This window comes from Dysidea avara, chromosome 15 (genome assembly GCF_963678975.1).
Source record: "Dysidea avara chromosome 15, odDysAvar1.4, whole genome shotgun sequence".
NCBI lineage: Eukaryota > Metazoa > Porifera > Demospongiae > Dictyoceratida > Dysideidae > Dysidea > Dysidea avara.
Window position 1 is genome coordinate 6,694,778 of NC_089286.1, and position 15,032 is coordinate 6,709,809.

At 38.5% G+C, this 15,032-nt stretch overlaps 2 protein-coding genes across 4 annotated transcripts; one reads left to right on the forward strand and one right to left on the reverse strand.

The window, feature by feature from the left end:
* Positions 1–1,618: 1,618 nt before the first annotated feature.
* LOC136245820 (PHD and RING finger domain-containing protein 1-like) lies at positions 1,619–12,205 on the reverse strand. Its single transcript, XM_066037295.1, has 5 exons — positions 11,949–12,205; positions 11,850–11,900; positions 7,076–7,237; positions 6,132–6,570; positions 1,619–1,798 (listed from the first exon to the last, which is right to left on the reverse strand). Exons 1-5 carry the CDS (start codon positions 12,135–12,137, stop codon positions 1,698–1,700), a joined length of 942 nt encoding a protein of 313 aa, XP_065893367.1. The 5' UTR covers positions 12,138–12,205; the 3' UTR covers positions 1,619–1,697.
* On the forward strand, positions 12,177–14,649 carry LOC136245816 (tripartite motif-containing protein 2-like). Of its 3 annotated transcripts, none has more exons than XM_066037288.1 (2): positions 12,177–12,259; positions 12,314–14,649. In XM_066037288.1, exon 2 carries the CDS (start codon positions 12,339–12,341, stop codon positions 14,565–14,567), a length of 2,229 nt encoding a protein of 742 aa, XP_065893360.1. In that variant the 5' UTR covers positions 12,177–12,259; positions 12,314–12,338; the 3' UTR covers positions 14,568–14,649. The 3 variants fall into 3 exon arrangements, with proteins under 3 accessions (XP_065893360.1, XP_065893361.1, XP_065893362.1); XM_066037289.1 differs by having other exon boundaries at positions 12,187–12,264; XM_066037290.1 differs by having other exon boundaries at positions 12,195–12,264; positions 12,318–14,649.
* The last annotated feature ends 383 nt before the right edge of the window (positions 14,650–15,032 follow it).

The following is a 15,032-nucleotide window of genomic DNA, read 5'->3' on the forward strand; positions in this document are numbered from 1 at the left end:
GATGTAACTGCCAACTTACTTTCTGAGGTCTGTTGTTGCTGTTAAAGCCCACCTTCAGCCCAAAAGGGAGATTTAAGTCGTACTGAGCTAGAATCGTAACCCTTACATGTGCCCAAATCAACCTGTGTGTTGATAAAATGATATAAGGAGAAGAGACATGAGTTAACAGGTTAATAGAGGATGCCTCACTAACTTCTCCAATTTTCACTACCACTGGCAGAATGAGTGATGCTGCCACTGAGTTTTATAAGAGAATGGCCAACCTCTTAAATACTAAGCATGGTCTTTCCTAGAGCATATAGATGTAAATTTTAGTTCTTTGCAATCTGCAGTTATGTAGTGTATCCATTGTGTGCCTGGTCAAGTGTAATTGCGCTTCCCAGTTGCCAAGGCCACTCCTATTGTTGTGCAATTAAGTTACAGTAGGTCATATTTTAGGCTAATTACTTGCTCTAATAGGTTTAAATCACCTTTTCCAGCTCTAACTATTGATTGACTGATGTGATTCAGGAAAAGAAAGTAATGTGCACTGCTTAAAGTAGAGAATCATAAACATTTATCATGCATGGCTGGTAAAACATCACCCAAAAACCAGCCTCACTTTTCCCTGACAATGTACAATGAGGCAATATTGGTTAAGTATTAAACTAAGCCCAACTAAGCCTTCAGATTGGCTCGAAACTGTAACAGTGTAATGTGCCATTGCAGCATATGTACCTATACAATTCTTGCTGGTAAGAGTTTATTACAACCCCTCATTCATTTTAAACCCTAATTGGTTGCTATCTTTTACCCCTTTGTATGCATAAAATGGTGGGAAATTGTAGGGGCTGCTTCTTGTACTCTAGATGCTTGAAAGTCTTCTCATCATTGCACCCTTGTAGCTTTCAAGGGCTAGTATTTACCATCACTAAACAATGAATTGTCAGCAAGATTGGACAGCTGCAGTGTGCAGATGGGTATCATAAAGAAGTGACCTTAATTCAAGGATATTAAAATGCCTATGAATTTACATGGTAAGCCTGCAGTAGTGATGTGCGATATTAGGATTTTGGTTTCGGTATGATATCGATACAATAATTGGTAAAATATTGAAATTTCAATACTTTTTCGTTTGATTAATTGCGTGAGGCAAATGTTTATAATTAACGGCTATGCTTTATAGAATTTGTGTTGAAGGTAATAACAAGCCTTGGAAACTGGTAGACGCTTTTTAAAATGGCTAAACTGAGCTTCATTTCTACCGTGATTGCACAATCACACACCAAAAGTTGTAAATTACCAAAATATTACTCAATATATTGAAAATTTTAGCAAAACATTGACTATACGATAAATATTGACATCAGTTATAAAAATTTTGAGATTTGATACAATATCGGTATAGGAAAAAATATTGCAATGTCGATAATTTTTCGGTATATTGCACATCACTAGCCTGCAGGTAGCCTGCATGTTATACACACCGAGGCATCTTACAATAACATGTAAAAGCTAGGGGCCTATGTTACACCCTATCAGTGAACAGTATGGAAAATGTCTACCAGGTACACACCCAAATGTTTGAAAACATACCACTATACCACTTTATTACCTACAAAGATTGTCCCACTTACTATAAGAGCATTACAACAACTACAATTAAAGTAATTGTGTATATTGTATTCACTTGTACAATAAAATAATGATATATGTAGCTATATTTGGTAAAATGTTCCAATTGTTAAATTCATTGCACAATTAGATGAACTGTTATCAGTAAAACTGTAATTGTCTTCCAGCTGTCCTTTGTTGTTTCCTAAGCAATAGAGGAAAGGTAACAAATAGTACATACACAACATCAAAGGTCCACTGAAATGGAAAATTCACTTGCCATTTTATTGAATAAATAGGTTGTTTATATCATGCAATGCACAAAAACACCTTTTTAATAATTCAATTATGTTATTATACCGAGATATTAGTCACAAAGTCTAGTTACGTCGTGTTGTGACGTAAGACAAAGAACTGGAAATACTGTTATTACACACTTTACAACAGCAAAGGTAGATAAACAGTGAAAATCTAATGGGCAGGTAGCAATACAAGTTCTCCTTTTCAACTTTGTAGTATTCCAAGAATATTTGAACGTTCTGCTGGAAAGCAATAGTGGAGTTGTTCTGTAGTTGCTTGTAGCTCAACCCAAGGCTCAGCCTGTAGTGTTTCGCACTATTGAAGCTCACGCTCCACTGAAGTATAATTAATTCAGTTTGTTTACAAAGCTGGGTTAGCAGTACCATGAAACAAATATGTTACACTTTCCTTAGTCACTTCTCCACCTGGTAGGGATAGCCATCTCGTGCATAACTTGCCAGTGTCACCATCGCAATTGTTTTTCCTCGTGTTTCTCTACCTCCATCTGCTGTATTGGACCCTTAAACGTATATCAAAACATCCAAGAAATAAACTTAGACATGCTTCGACCACTGTACCATTGATTTACAATCTGAGGGAGAAGAGGACTTAGCTCTGCAAGTAACATGAGTGAATAGTAACTCTGTGCTAAATTCTGAATTGTTTAGGATGGCCCCAGTTCCAGATATGACCTCCGCACCTGGATTTAACCAAGAGCAGCAAAAGGACATTGTTTTGAAGTAAATATTTATATTCAAAAGGGATCTTTGCCAGGTGATGAGAAAACTGCTAAGAAGATGTGCTTAGGTTATAAATTTTGCTGCTGGATGATATCTTATATTTCATTGATTCTAAGCAGCAGGGAAGGAAGCGAGCACCCATCCTGCTTCATCTTCAAGAACAGGTTCTCATGGAGTGCAATGGTGGAGTCATGCTGGCCATTTTTCCATTTTTCAGGGGATAGGCTCTTTAAGTCAGTCAGTCCCCAATGGTGGTGGGAGAAGTTGTGTCAATAACGTATTATAAAAAGTTTCCTGGGTGTGCTGTAGTATCTGCGGTAGGAAGAACTAATAACCCCCCTCCTCATCCTATTCCAGTTAGCCGACCATCCCAGATTTGGGGTGTGGATATAATGAAGCTGCCAACAACCACAAGACACAATCGTTATGTCATAATGTTACCAAGTGGCCACTAGTGTTTGCTGCTCCTGACCAGAAGGCAGTCAGGATTGCTAAACTACTTGAAGAACTTATTCCTATGTTTGGGTGTCCTGAGTCACTCCTATCTGACAGAGGTACAAACTTGCTGGCAACAGTAATGCAGGATGTGTGTAAGTAAGTTAATGGGCATTGTCAAATTGAACACGACTGCCTACCACCCACAATGTGATGGGTTGGTTGGTGGAGAGGATGACCCAGACTAGTCTCGCATGGCCAGACCACCTTTTCTCCATCGCAGAGCTTATCGATTATAAGCACCTACTCCGAAGAAGGGTCTGGTCCAGAATCAATACGTAAACTCGTTTTCACACACCAAGCAAGAGCTCGGGGTGTTTAATCAATTTTCGTCATAAAACATATACTTCCTTTTAAATTTCAAGCCACGTACGCACTGGAAATTCCTGAACGATAGCCGGTAGTTGATGAGAGACACTGGGGCTGGTTCACTAAGGTTAAAAAGGACACGGGTTGATTCCTTGCTCAGTTCGCCTTTAGCTTTTCACAAGGAATCAATCTGTGACCTTTTATCTGTAGAAAAACAGCCTCAGTGTCTCACATCAACTCTACCAGCTATCGTTCATGGCATTTCCAGTGTGTACATGGCTTGAAATTTAAAAGGAAGTACGAAAGTTGACTAAACACCCTGAGCTCTTGCTTGGGATGTGAAAACGAGTTTACATATTAATTCTGGACTAGACCCTTTTTCGGAGTAGGCGCTTATAATCTCTAATCGTGACGGAGAAAAAGCGATCTGGCCACGCAAGACTAGACCCGGACATTAAAGGCAATGCTGTGCAAGCAGTGGAACACATATCACCCTGGAGTAGTATGGGTAATATAGTGGAACTTTAGTTATCCAAACCCCTTGGGACAAGGGGTGGTCCATAAGTCTAAAAAGTCTGTATCTCTGAAACCGTGCTTAAAATAGTATAAAGAATTTTTAAATAGTATTTCAACTACCCTAATAGAACAGTCACTACTCTAATAGAACAGCTGATTCTGTGTTTGTCTTTAGTACGTGAATTGGCTGTGACTAACATACAGGCCACTCAACAGCACTACAAGAGATAGTATGATTGAAAAGCCAATCAGAGGGAGTATACTGTAATTTGGGAGATTGGGTGCTTGTCTGGTTTCCACATGAATAGTCAGGTAGACTGAGGAAACAGTTGAGGCCATGGTACGGCCCTTACTGTACGTATTGATCACTGTGATAACACCGATGTGACCGTTGTGAAAGTCTATTTCCCTGATGAAGGTGCTATAGATGAGAGTTTCCCCTTGTCCATCACAATTACCAGTTGGGTTTTTGCTGGTATGGAGGGAACTGCAGATGTCCAGGAAGGATTCCACAATGGCTCCACCGAATTTTAGAGAATGCATTGCCAGTGATGTTAGACATAGCAGAAGGTTCAGATCATGTGGAGGATGGTGATGATCATGTAGACGATGCTGATGGTGAACAGGAAGACCCACAACAAGTGGAAGAGTTTCATGATCAACAAGAGGAGTCACTTGAACTTTTTGATGATTAGCCTAACTGTAGTATGAGTGATCAACAGGAATCACAAGGGCTTGGAATGAAACAAGCTTCTACAAATGACATGGAACAATGTTATTCCCTTCGTGATCGCTCTAGTATACAACACCCCCAGGCGATATGTACATAAGATTCAGGACAAATCTCATTCCTGAGGGGAGAGTGATGTAACACGGTAGCTCTAACTATGTTTAGAAACATTATGAAAGGTAAGGTCACATGCGTGTTTGTGTGCGCACGCGTGTCAATAAGAAATACCTCATTGTCACTAATTTTGGTCTGGGCACTGCAGGATAAACAGAGTTACACAATCAAATCAAAGTAACCCATATCAACCATTGCTACTACACCATAGCACATACTCTAGCCAATGAAATTGTAACTACAAATTTTCACTGCTACCAGTGAAATTTGGGATTAATTTCACGCCTGGTATAGGGACTTTTGTATGGGCAGTGAAACAGGTATGATGTTAGATGAATCGTTGTGATATTCAGAATTAATAGTGCGAACATTGTAAATAGGAAGGAGTAAAACAGTGCAAGGCAAAGCTGAGCACTATTTCCTTCCTGTTTACAATGCGAGAACTATTAATCCCGAAGTCATTAGTCCTATTACAATTAATCCGACAACCATAGCAACTATTACTAAGCAACAGAAAGTCAAAAAATATCCACTGCAAAAAATTGATCACACTTAGCAATTGTTGTCTAGCTATGGTCTCAAAATGATGTTTACCTTAGTAACAGTCGTTTAAGCAACCATATTGCAGCTATGCTATGGGGTGTCTATCACTATGGTAACACTAGTCAAATCGGACATTTAGAAGCACACCGCACTGTTTTAGCCAATCAGATCAGTATTACAGATTTTTCAAACAAGATTCTATTGACTAATTGCTTGACATATTTCAATCAAGGTGCTGTTGAGAATGTTATATTGTAACACATTCACTTCAAAACAGGACTATATAAGCACTTAATAGCAAGGGCGATGCAGCCATGTCAGTAATGGGCACCATTTTTCAAGTAACTGACGGTAACTACAGCCATTATCCATTGTCTCCAACAATAAAAAATAGATGTACTTCAGAATCCCAGCAGGTAGTGTCATGTGCTGAAACAGTTAATCATTTTCCTTCTCTAATCAACTTAAAAGCTTAAAATTAACTGAGTACAATGCATGTACATCCTCCCCTAGACTTTAGATTTACAAACAGGTTCTTCAGCGGTTTCTATTAGCAGTGTTTACCCCATTATCAACTGTCATAAGTCCGGTCTACTGGTAACAATTCGCGATCAGCTTTCACAACGAAGTACCCCAATAAAACAGTATAACTACATGAAGTTCCTCTACGTAAAATTGAATGGACTTCCATTTATCCAAACAAATTCAGTCTCATCATGCGGTTTTTACATAATGTAGGTCCTACTGCATGATGCCCCACAGTACATTATAATGCTAACACTGATACTCACTATAATCATCAACATGTTGATCACCAGATGGTGTACTACTTGACTGGGGTAGCTCCTCAGTGTCAGAGTGATCCAACAAATAAGCTCTTCTTGTCCTCTCTTGTAGACAAGGACTAGGTGACTGTACCACCACAATATGAGTAGTACTATCTCTTCTAGTTACGATTCTATCATGTACTTGTGGACTAGGGGACTGTTGTACATTATCCCAATGTGAGGTAGTTGTATTGTTACTGGTTGATCTTGTCCTTCTACTGTGGGGACTAGGAGACTGTAGTTCACTATGAATAGTATCAGCCCTTCTTGGTCTCCTGCTACTATGTACACGAGGACTAGGGGATTGTAGTACACTACTCCAGTGGTTAGGATTTGGACTGGTGAGTTGAGAGTCATCGATGAACGAATCACCATAGTCATACTCATCTGTTACTCTACTGGACTGTACATATAAAATGAGTTACATATTCAAAAGTTGACCAGTACAGTGAAACCTGAGATTCCTGAAGTGGCTGTATTGGGTACATAGATCTATTAATACAAAAATGACATGTTTTTTGGGACTTTTAATTGACAGGTTTCACAGTCCCAAAAAAGTTTTAACTAGTGAACACACAGCATACATAAGCAGTTTACATAACAACCACTACAATAACAGTTGACTAGTACATGACTGCAATAATTATCTGTGGGATAATTACATGTGTAGTACCTCTCTTATTATTAACTCTTGGTAGTACATATAGTGATAACATATATAGTAAATGTTTTTTTTTTTTTTTTTTTTTTTGCTAATATTATTAAGGAGATACACAAGATCTTCCATATAAATGACATGTTTGACAATGACAGACCTATATTCCTTTATTATAATACACTAAATATATTATAGCAGATTTTGATAGTGACTATCATCCAAACATATATATATATAAGATAAATCATACCTGTAAATGAGGGGCAACACGAGACAGGTAATCCACTATAGTCCCTCTGATGTCGTCAATGACAACATCATCATCATCCCTGACATCATCATCATTATCGTGATAACCATTCTTGTCTGGAACTCGGACTTGTCTAGGTGGGGTAGTGCAAGCTACACAGACCTGTGTCAGAATAATAAGGATGTTAAATTATCACAATTAATATCAATGCAGCAAACCGTAGATACAGTAACACTCACTATCAGAAACAGAACTGGTTTATGTCATGATGTGTACAAATCTTCATTGATATGTCACAAGACTCACCTTTCTTTTATCATTTTTAAATGTATTTGTGAGTGATTAATTTTTTCTGGTGCCCTTGTTAGTGAGGTGTCCTGATTTCAGGGGGTTCAAATATGTGTACAATAACACAAATGAGAGTCAGGGTCAGGCAGGCCGAGTATCTCGATTCCTGGTTTTAAAGATACTAAAGGGACCATAAAGGTATGCTTCTGTATTTGAGAAGGAAGGCAAATTCACTGAAGAAAGATCGTTGATAAATTCTTTCATCACCACAATGTAAACAAACGTCTGTAACTTAGAAACCTTCCTGTGTAACGAAACAAAGATTTTGAACTCCCTATAAGTAGGTAAACATGGTAATGCCCAGGATTTATCCACTGGAGTGTTAATTCACCAACCAGTGTGGAAATAAAATTTGCATTAACTGTTTTCTGGAGTTACTCATTGTTTTATGTGTTCTATTACAAAAGTACTATTGTGTGTAGATCAATGGTTTTCCAAAATTTGGTCACATTATGTTTATTTCCATTAATAGAGCAATAACTTTTATGCCATAAAATTATGTTAAGATGCGTAACCGCAACTTCCACAGGGCAAGAAGCAATGGCAGATCCAGGTTGGGGCATTTGGGGCCCCCTTCCCTTTATGGAGGAGCCATACTTCTTTTGATTGAAATAGCTACTAAGCTTTGTCAGTCATAATATAGCTATAACCCATAAATCAGGTATAGTCAAATTCCAAAATCGGATGCTTTTTGACCTCACATTTTCATCCAAATATGGATGATGCTTCACTAAATCATCCATTTTGGATGATTATTACTCATCTCTCTTATAGTTACATAAGCAAACATCATCCAAAAGTGGATGATTATTGCTTGATTCTCTATATAGTGAGTGCTTATGTAAGCAAATATCATCCAAAAGTGGATGATATTTGCTTGATTCACTATATAGTGAGAGATGTATGCAAGAAGCATCCAAAATCGGATGTTTCTAACCATCCAATATTGGAATGTAAACTTAGCCTTCCAAAATCGGATGTTTCTAACCATCCAATATTGGAATGTAAACTTTGCCTTCCAAAATCGGATGTTTCTTGCCATCCAATATTGGAATGTAATTTCTGTCGTCCAAAATTGGATGTTTCTTGCCATCCAATATTGGAATGTAACTTCTGCCTTCCAAAATTGGATGTTTCTTGCCATCCAATATTGGAATGCAATTTCTGTCGTCCAAAATCGGATGTTTCTTGCCATCCTATATTGGAATGTAATTTCTGTCGTCCAAAATTGGATGTTTCTTGCCATCCTATATTGGAATGTAATTTCTGCCTTCCAAAATTGGATGTTTCTTGCCATCCAATATTGGAATGTAATTTCTGTCGTCCAAAATTGGATGTTTCTTGCAATCCAATATTGGAATGTAACTTCCGCCTTCCAAAATCGCATGGTTTTTGCCATCCAATATTGAAATATAAGTTTTGCTTTCCAAAAATGGATGTTTCTTACTATCCATTATTGGAATGTAAGTTTTGCTTTCCAAAATTAGATGGTTCTTGCCATCCAATATAGACTATTTCCGACTATTTTTTTGTTTCAAATGCACATCAATTCACTATCAGATTTTAATGTAAGAAACAACAAATATGTTTTTTCTGGCTGCATTTATCAAGTTCAATGGTGAACACACACATACGATCTGGGGTTTTCATGGAGCCCTGGCCAATCAGGAGATGGCTGTAAGTAGTACAGCTCTGCAGTGGTGGGTAAAAGCCTGTGGTGTTAATTTGCCAGCTTTTAGCAATTGTTATACTGTCGTTCATTGAAATGCATGCATAGCTTGAAACAAGCAGTAACTGCTGTTTTACTTTGTGATAATTGATAGTGTGATAGATTGGGTGTGCGTCTATATATTATACGTCAGGCACCATTCATTCTTTTAATACACAGGTGCACCAATCGTAATTATGTTATAATAAAGTGCAATAAAATATGGATCATAGAAGTTAAAAGAAGGAACAAGGGAGGTTTCCTATTATACCTGCAGATAATCCCTAATTCACCTGCAGCTATAGGAAACCTCCCTTGTTTCCTTACTTTTAAATTCTACAATCCCTAACTGAACTTGAAATTCCATTGCACCTGTTGGTTTAATAGGCAAAACCGTCAGCAAAAAGGTACATAAAGAAGGACAAAGTGAGTCCATGATGCACTCATTGCATGATGCATCTCTGGAAGAAGCAACATTGAATAGTGAAGAAATCAAACCTGTAGTTGAGCTACACCCTGTACTGTATGCTAGGCTGAAAGCAGTCAGTCAGTTAGCGGAAATTCTGTTAAACACAACTTCTTATACAGTAATAAATCATAGAAACTTATTGGAAGGGTTTAGAGAATGGGTCTGAAAATATTTTTGAGCTTGGGTGTGTCTACCCAATGCTGCCAAGCTGTTGTTGCTGCCTGCTTGCCTTGCAGCTGTGGCCAGGAGGCAGGCAAGAATGCAGGCAGACTAAAAATTTGAGTTTTGGCAAAGGTTTTAAATTCAATATTTGGCCTCGTATAAGGATTTTTGTGCTTAACAATTGATTGCATTGCGGCTATTCCGTAAAAGTGATTTTTCTCCAGTGTAGTTGCCTTTGACAGCAGTATTCTTGTGGGCATGTGTCAGTTCGGTGGAATCCCACTAAATCGCACTATACCTGACTGTTTGACAGTTGACCTCTTGTATACTTTGTCGCCTTTTATTTTCGCCATCTGTTCTCATACGAAATCATTTATAACTTCTTAAAATTGCATCAAGTAATTTTAATGTTTTACGATACACAATTTAAAATCAAAGAAACTTTTAATGTGAATGGCAAGAAATGTATTCCAATATTGGATGGCAAGAAACATCCGAAAATGGATGGCAAGAAATGTATTCCAATATTTGATGGCAAGAAACATCCAAATTTGGATGGCAACAAATGTATTCCAATATTGGATGGCAAGAAACATCCAAATTTGGATGGCAAGGAATGTATTCCATTATTGGATGGCAAGAAACATCCAAATTTGGATGGCAAGGAATGTATTCCAATATTGGATGGCAAGAAACATCCAAATTTGGATGGCAACAAATGTATTCCAATATTGGATGGCAAGAAACATCCAAATTCGGATGACCAGAAATGTATTCCAATATTGGATGGCAAGAAACATCCAAATTTGGATGACCAGAAATGTATTCCAATATTGGATGGCTAGAAACATCCAAATTTGGATGGCGACAAATGTATTCCAATATTGGATGGCAAGAAACATCCAAATTTGGATAGCGACAAATGTATTCCAATATTGGATGGCAAGAAACATCCAAATTTGGATGATTGTTGCATAAATCTCTCACTATATAGAGATATGAGCAATAATCATCCACTTTTGGATGATTTTGTTCCTTTGCAATAATCATCCAATTGTGGATGAAAATGTGAGGTCAATAAACATCCAAAAATGGAAACGAACCATACCTCCATAAATTTATTGCAAACTCACCTAAAACAAGTCAAAACAACTATCAAACTGTCACTGAGCACCTTCATGCATACTAAGCGCCTCTAAAAATAATTATCGTGTTGGTGGTATTTAAGACATTCTAGTCCTTAAAACAGCTTTTAAGACTTCACAAATGCCAAAATTACAAAAATAAGGTATAAGACAGTGATAAGTGGTGATTATTTGCTACTTTAAAAATACAAAAGAATCTGCTCTCCCAACCACCTACAACTTAGCTTGTTTGTGCCCCTCCTCTTGCCAGCTCCTGGATCTGCCCCTGAGAAGTGGGACAAATTTAATGGCGGGGCTCCTTCAAGAGGCCACAACTTGGCTTGTGGTGGTTCATTCCGCATGAAACTTACTCAGGACATAGAACAGAAGTTGGGAAAGACGATGATAAACTTTTTGGCCACCAGGCTGGCTACCCAGGTTAAAAGGATAAAATGGCTGTTTTGGACCCAACTCAAGAAATCGATTGTCACCAAACAATTACTTCAGTAGGAAAGAGTACGTCAATTTGTTTGATATAAACATTGTGGGAGTCTTCTATATATTGTACCTTTCAAAGTGTAAAATCCTTGTGCTTATGCCTTTTTGCCAATTATCAGCCATAACTTGCCGGCACGGATCTAATTAACCTACACTACTTAAAAATCTGTTATACTACCCTTTCTTTCTCCTGATAACATGCTTTCATTTAGAAAGACAGTCTCGACAAACCTGAGGCAAAGTAAACTCGTGCTCCAATAGCATGTGTACATTTTCTATCCTATGGAACATGGAAGTGATACTGTAACTACTGCAACGTCAGGTGTTACCACTCTCTTGTTACCACAGTTCAATTAGTGATATCAAATATCCCAATGTTGCAACTGGGCTTGTGTGTGTGTGTGTGGGGGGGGGGGGGGGATGGCAATATATTAATAGGTGCATCAGTACGTCAACCCCACTTACTCTCGTGATGCAACGAAACCTCTTCTTGCATAGAGGACACGTATTGGTGTTCTGTTAAAGCAGAATGTGAATATAACATACTACCGTATTGTTCCTTACCTTTGACCACTCGAAAATACAAGTGTAGCAAAACTGGTGACGACAAACACTCAGCTTTCCGCGAAACTTAATGTTACCTAGACAAATAGTGCAACACTGTGCTTCAGCGTGTCTATCTTCTAAGCTAGACGACTCCTTCGTTGGTCTCTTTACTTTACCGGCTAGTCTAGAAGACTTTCTAGTTGCCATCACAAATTTAACAGACCGCCCTGAAGTTTTTGAATCTTTTCTAGTTCACGTGATAACGTTCCGTTAAAGGTCAGATCAACTCTATCTCGTGTGCTTTTATCTTGACACTTGTTTGATTTCCTGTAAGGTATTAATGACGTATACTGGTTACGACATATACTCTGCTGCTTTTACAGCCAGGCAAAACCGAACACATGACAAATGGCTGCTAATCAAGGACGTGAAAAGGTTCCCAGCTACCTGCTTTGTCCCTTGTGTCATGAGCTGTACAAGAAGCCAAAATATCTCCCTTGTTATCACTCGTATTGTGAGGAGTGTCTCGTGAAATTGCAGGTGGGATCTAAAATAACTTGCCCAGCATGTAGTGAATTAAGGGTGGTTCCCTCTGAAGGAGTGAAGGACTTGCCTAACAACTTTTTCATCAATCGTATTTTGGACGAAATAGCTCTGAAGAAGAAACTAGGAGGAGATGAGGATGTGAAGTGCGACAGTTGTGTTAGGGATGACCCAGGAATAGTTATATGTGTTGATTGTGGTGTGTTCCTGTGTAACCACTGTCATGAGTCTCACAAGTACAGCAGAGAATATCAAGGTCATCACATGATGATGTTAGAGGAGATACGATCTGAGAAGATAGAGGTTAACATACAACCCAAAGCCAAACTGATGCTTTGCAAGGAACACGATGCAGAGCTGAACTTCTACTGTGATACTTGTGAAAAGCTTGTGTGCAGCTATTGCACCATGAAACAGCATGCTAGACATAATCATGACAGTGTTGTGAGGATGGCAAAGAAGTGCCGATCAGAGGTGAACAGAAACATGGGACTAGTTGACAAGTGTATTGATGCAATAGATAATACACGTCGGAAGATTTCCCCCATTACAATCAGTATTGAGTCGCAAGCTGCCAAGATTAAGCAAGAAATTGATATTTACTATGACCAATTACAACAACAATTGCAGCAAGAAAGAGACTATCTGCAGAAAGAATTACATGAAGTGTCTAGACAGAAGAAGATAGCAATTATATTGCAACTAGAGCAGATGAAATCAATGAAAGGAAAGTTGGAGAAAGCAAAAGAGTTGGGTGAAACTGTGAACAGTGGGTCAGACAGAGAAGTGTTGTTTATTAGACAACAACTAAACAAAGACTTTGATAGTATATTGATACCTGAATATAACAGGTTGGATGCAAAGCCAGTGGAGTTAGCAAACATGGAATTTGTTAAGCAATACAATGAGGGGTCTCTTCCACACTTTGGTACAATGTTCTATGGAAAAAATTCTCCTTTCAACACTGCAATAGCTTTTGGTATTCCACCATACCAGCCTGTTGGCAAGGAGGTGAAGTTCACAGTTATTACAAAGGGTCAAGCGCACAGTCATTGTGCATACTCTAAAAGAGGGGACACCATTGCAATAAGTGCAAACCCGCATACAGGAGTCATCATGAGAGGGGACGTTGAAGATAACTCCACTGGTGGTTACACGTTTCAAGCACATGTCAAAGCCAACCAAACTGGTAAGGTGAAGTTAGGAGTAACTGTTAATGGTGAACATATTAAAGGAAGCCCCTACAGTGTTCAGGTGCGTCAATATTCTGCATTAGACAAAGTTAACAAGATAGTTGATGATGGTAGGAGAATGGGAAATCTGGTAGGCATTGCATTTAACAAAGATGGCGTGTGGGCGGTGGCAGATTATTCCAACCATTGTGTGTGCATATTTGATCGCCACGACCAGCTAATAAGGAAATTTGGGTCACCAGGAAATGACAATGGGCAATTTAACAATCCTTGCGGGTTGGCATTTGATGCCATTAACCACTTACATGTGGTTGAGCTATACAACCACAGGGTGCAAAAGTTTGACATCAACGGTGGCTACATATTACAGTTTGGCAAGCATGGATCTGGTGATGGTGAGCTAAGCCATCCATCAGGTATCACAGCATATAATGATAGAGTATATGTCGCTGAAAGTGACAACCATCGCATCTCAGTGTTCCATTGTGATGGTCAGTTTATCGGTACTATTGGGTCAGGCCAGTTGAGCAGCCCTCAAGATGTAGCAGTCACCAATAACAATCAGGTACTAGTAGCTGACTATGGCCACCACTGCATCTCCATCTTTACTTTTGATGGTAACTATGTGGGCAAGATTGCAATACCAACTGCTGAGAAGAACCAGTTAGTTTGGCCTACAAGTATCACTGTTGATTTGCATGATTACATCTTCATAACCGAATGGGGCAACCATCGTGTTTCTGTCTTCAACAGAGATGGTGTCTTTGTACACTACTTTGAGTGCTATGGCTCTGGCAAGGGGTCATCGTCTTCACCTTTAAGGATAGCCTGTAGTCCTAATGGTAGTATTTACGTCAGTGATCATGACAGCAAGAGGATCCAGATATTTTCTGACTATTAACCAGAGCTACACATAAACTAGCCTGTGAAATATTGTTTATATAGTTTGTATGGAGTGAATTTAATAATGTCTTTTTTGAGAACTTCGGTGTAACATGTATAGTAATATACTTGTGGTTAATATATATATTATAGCAGTACTGGGGGTTAGAATCAAGCAGAGGAGGTAAGAGTACACTGAAGCATTACACAAAACCATAGAATTAAAGTCAAAAGGTTTAAATCTATATGGCAAAAGACTTGAACTGTGGAAATAGGTATCTCACTGTGGAAGCTTTTTGTAAAGTGGAAATAGTTGGACAATTTTGATAACTAGCCTTCAACAGAATTATTAATTTTGTAATGACTTCTGTGTATTGTTGCTGATATAGTTATAAACTTTCAAAAAAAACTCACCACATATCATGCAAGGGTTGATAATAGATTATGAGCAGATCTAGAGTGCCCAGCAACATGCAACTCAAGC

Excerpts from the sequence above, each read along its gene's own strand:
- LOC136245820 (XM_066037295.1), bottom strand. The coding sequence starts at position 12,137 with ATGGCAACTAGAAAGTCTTCTAGACTAGCCGGTAAAGTAAAGAGACCA. Across the intron at positions 11,901-11,948 it reads GTATTTTCGAGTGGTCAAAG|AACACCAATACGTGTCCTCT; the intron begins GTAAGGAACAAT and ends CTGCTTTAACAG. Across the intron at positions 1,799-6,131 it reads TCAACATGTTGATGATTATA|GAAACAACAAAGGACAGCTG; the intron begins GTGAGTATCAGT and ends TCTATTGCTTAG.
- LOC136245816 (XM_066037288.1), top strand. The coding sequence starts at position 12,339 with ATGGCTGCTAATCAAGGACGTGAAAAGGTTCCCAGCTACCTGCTTTGT.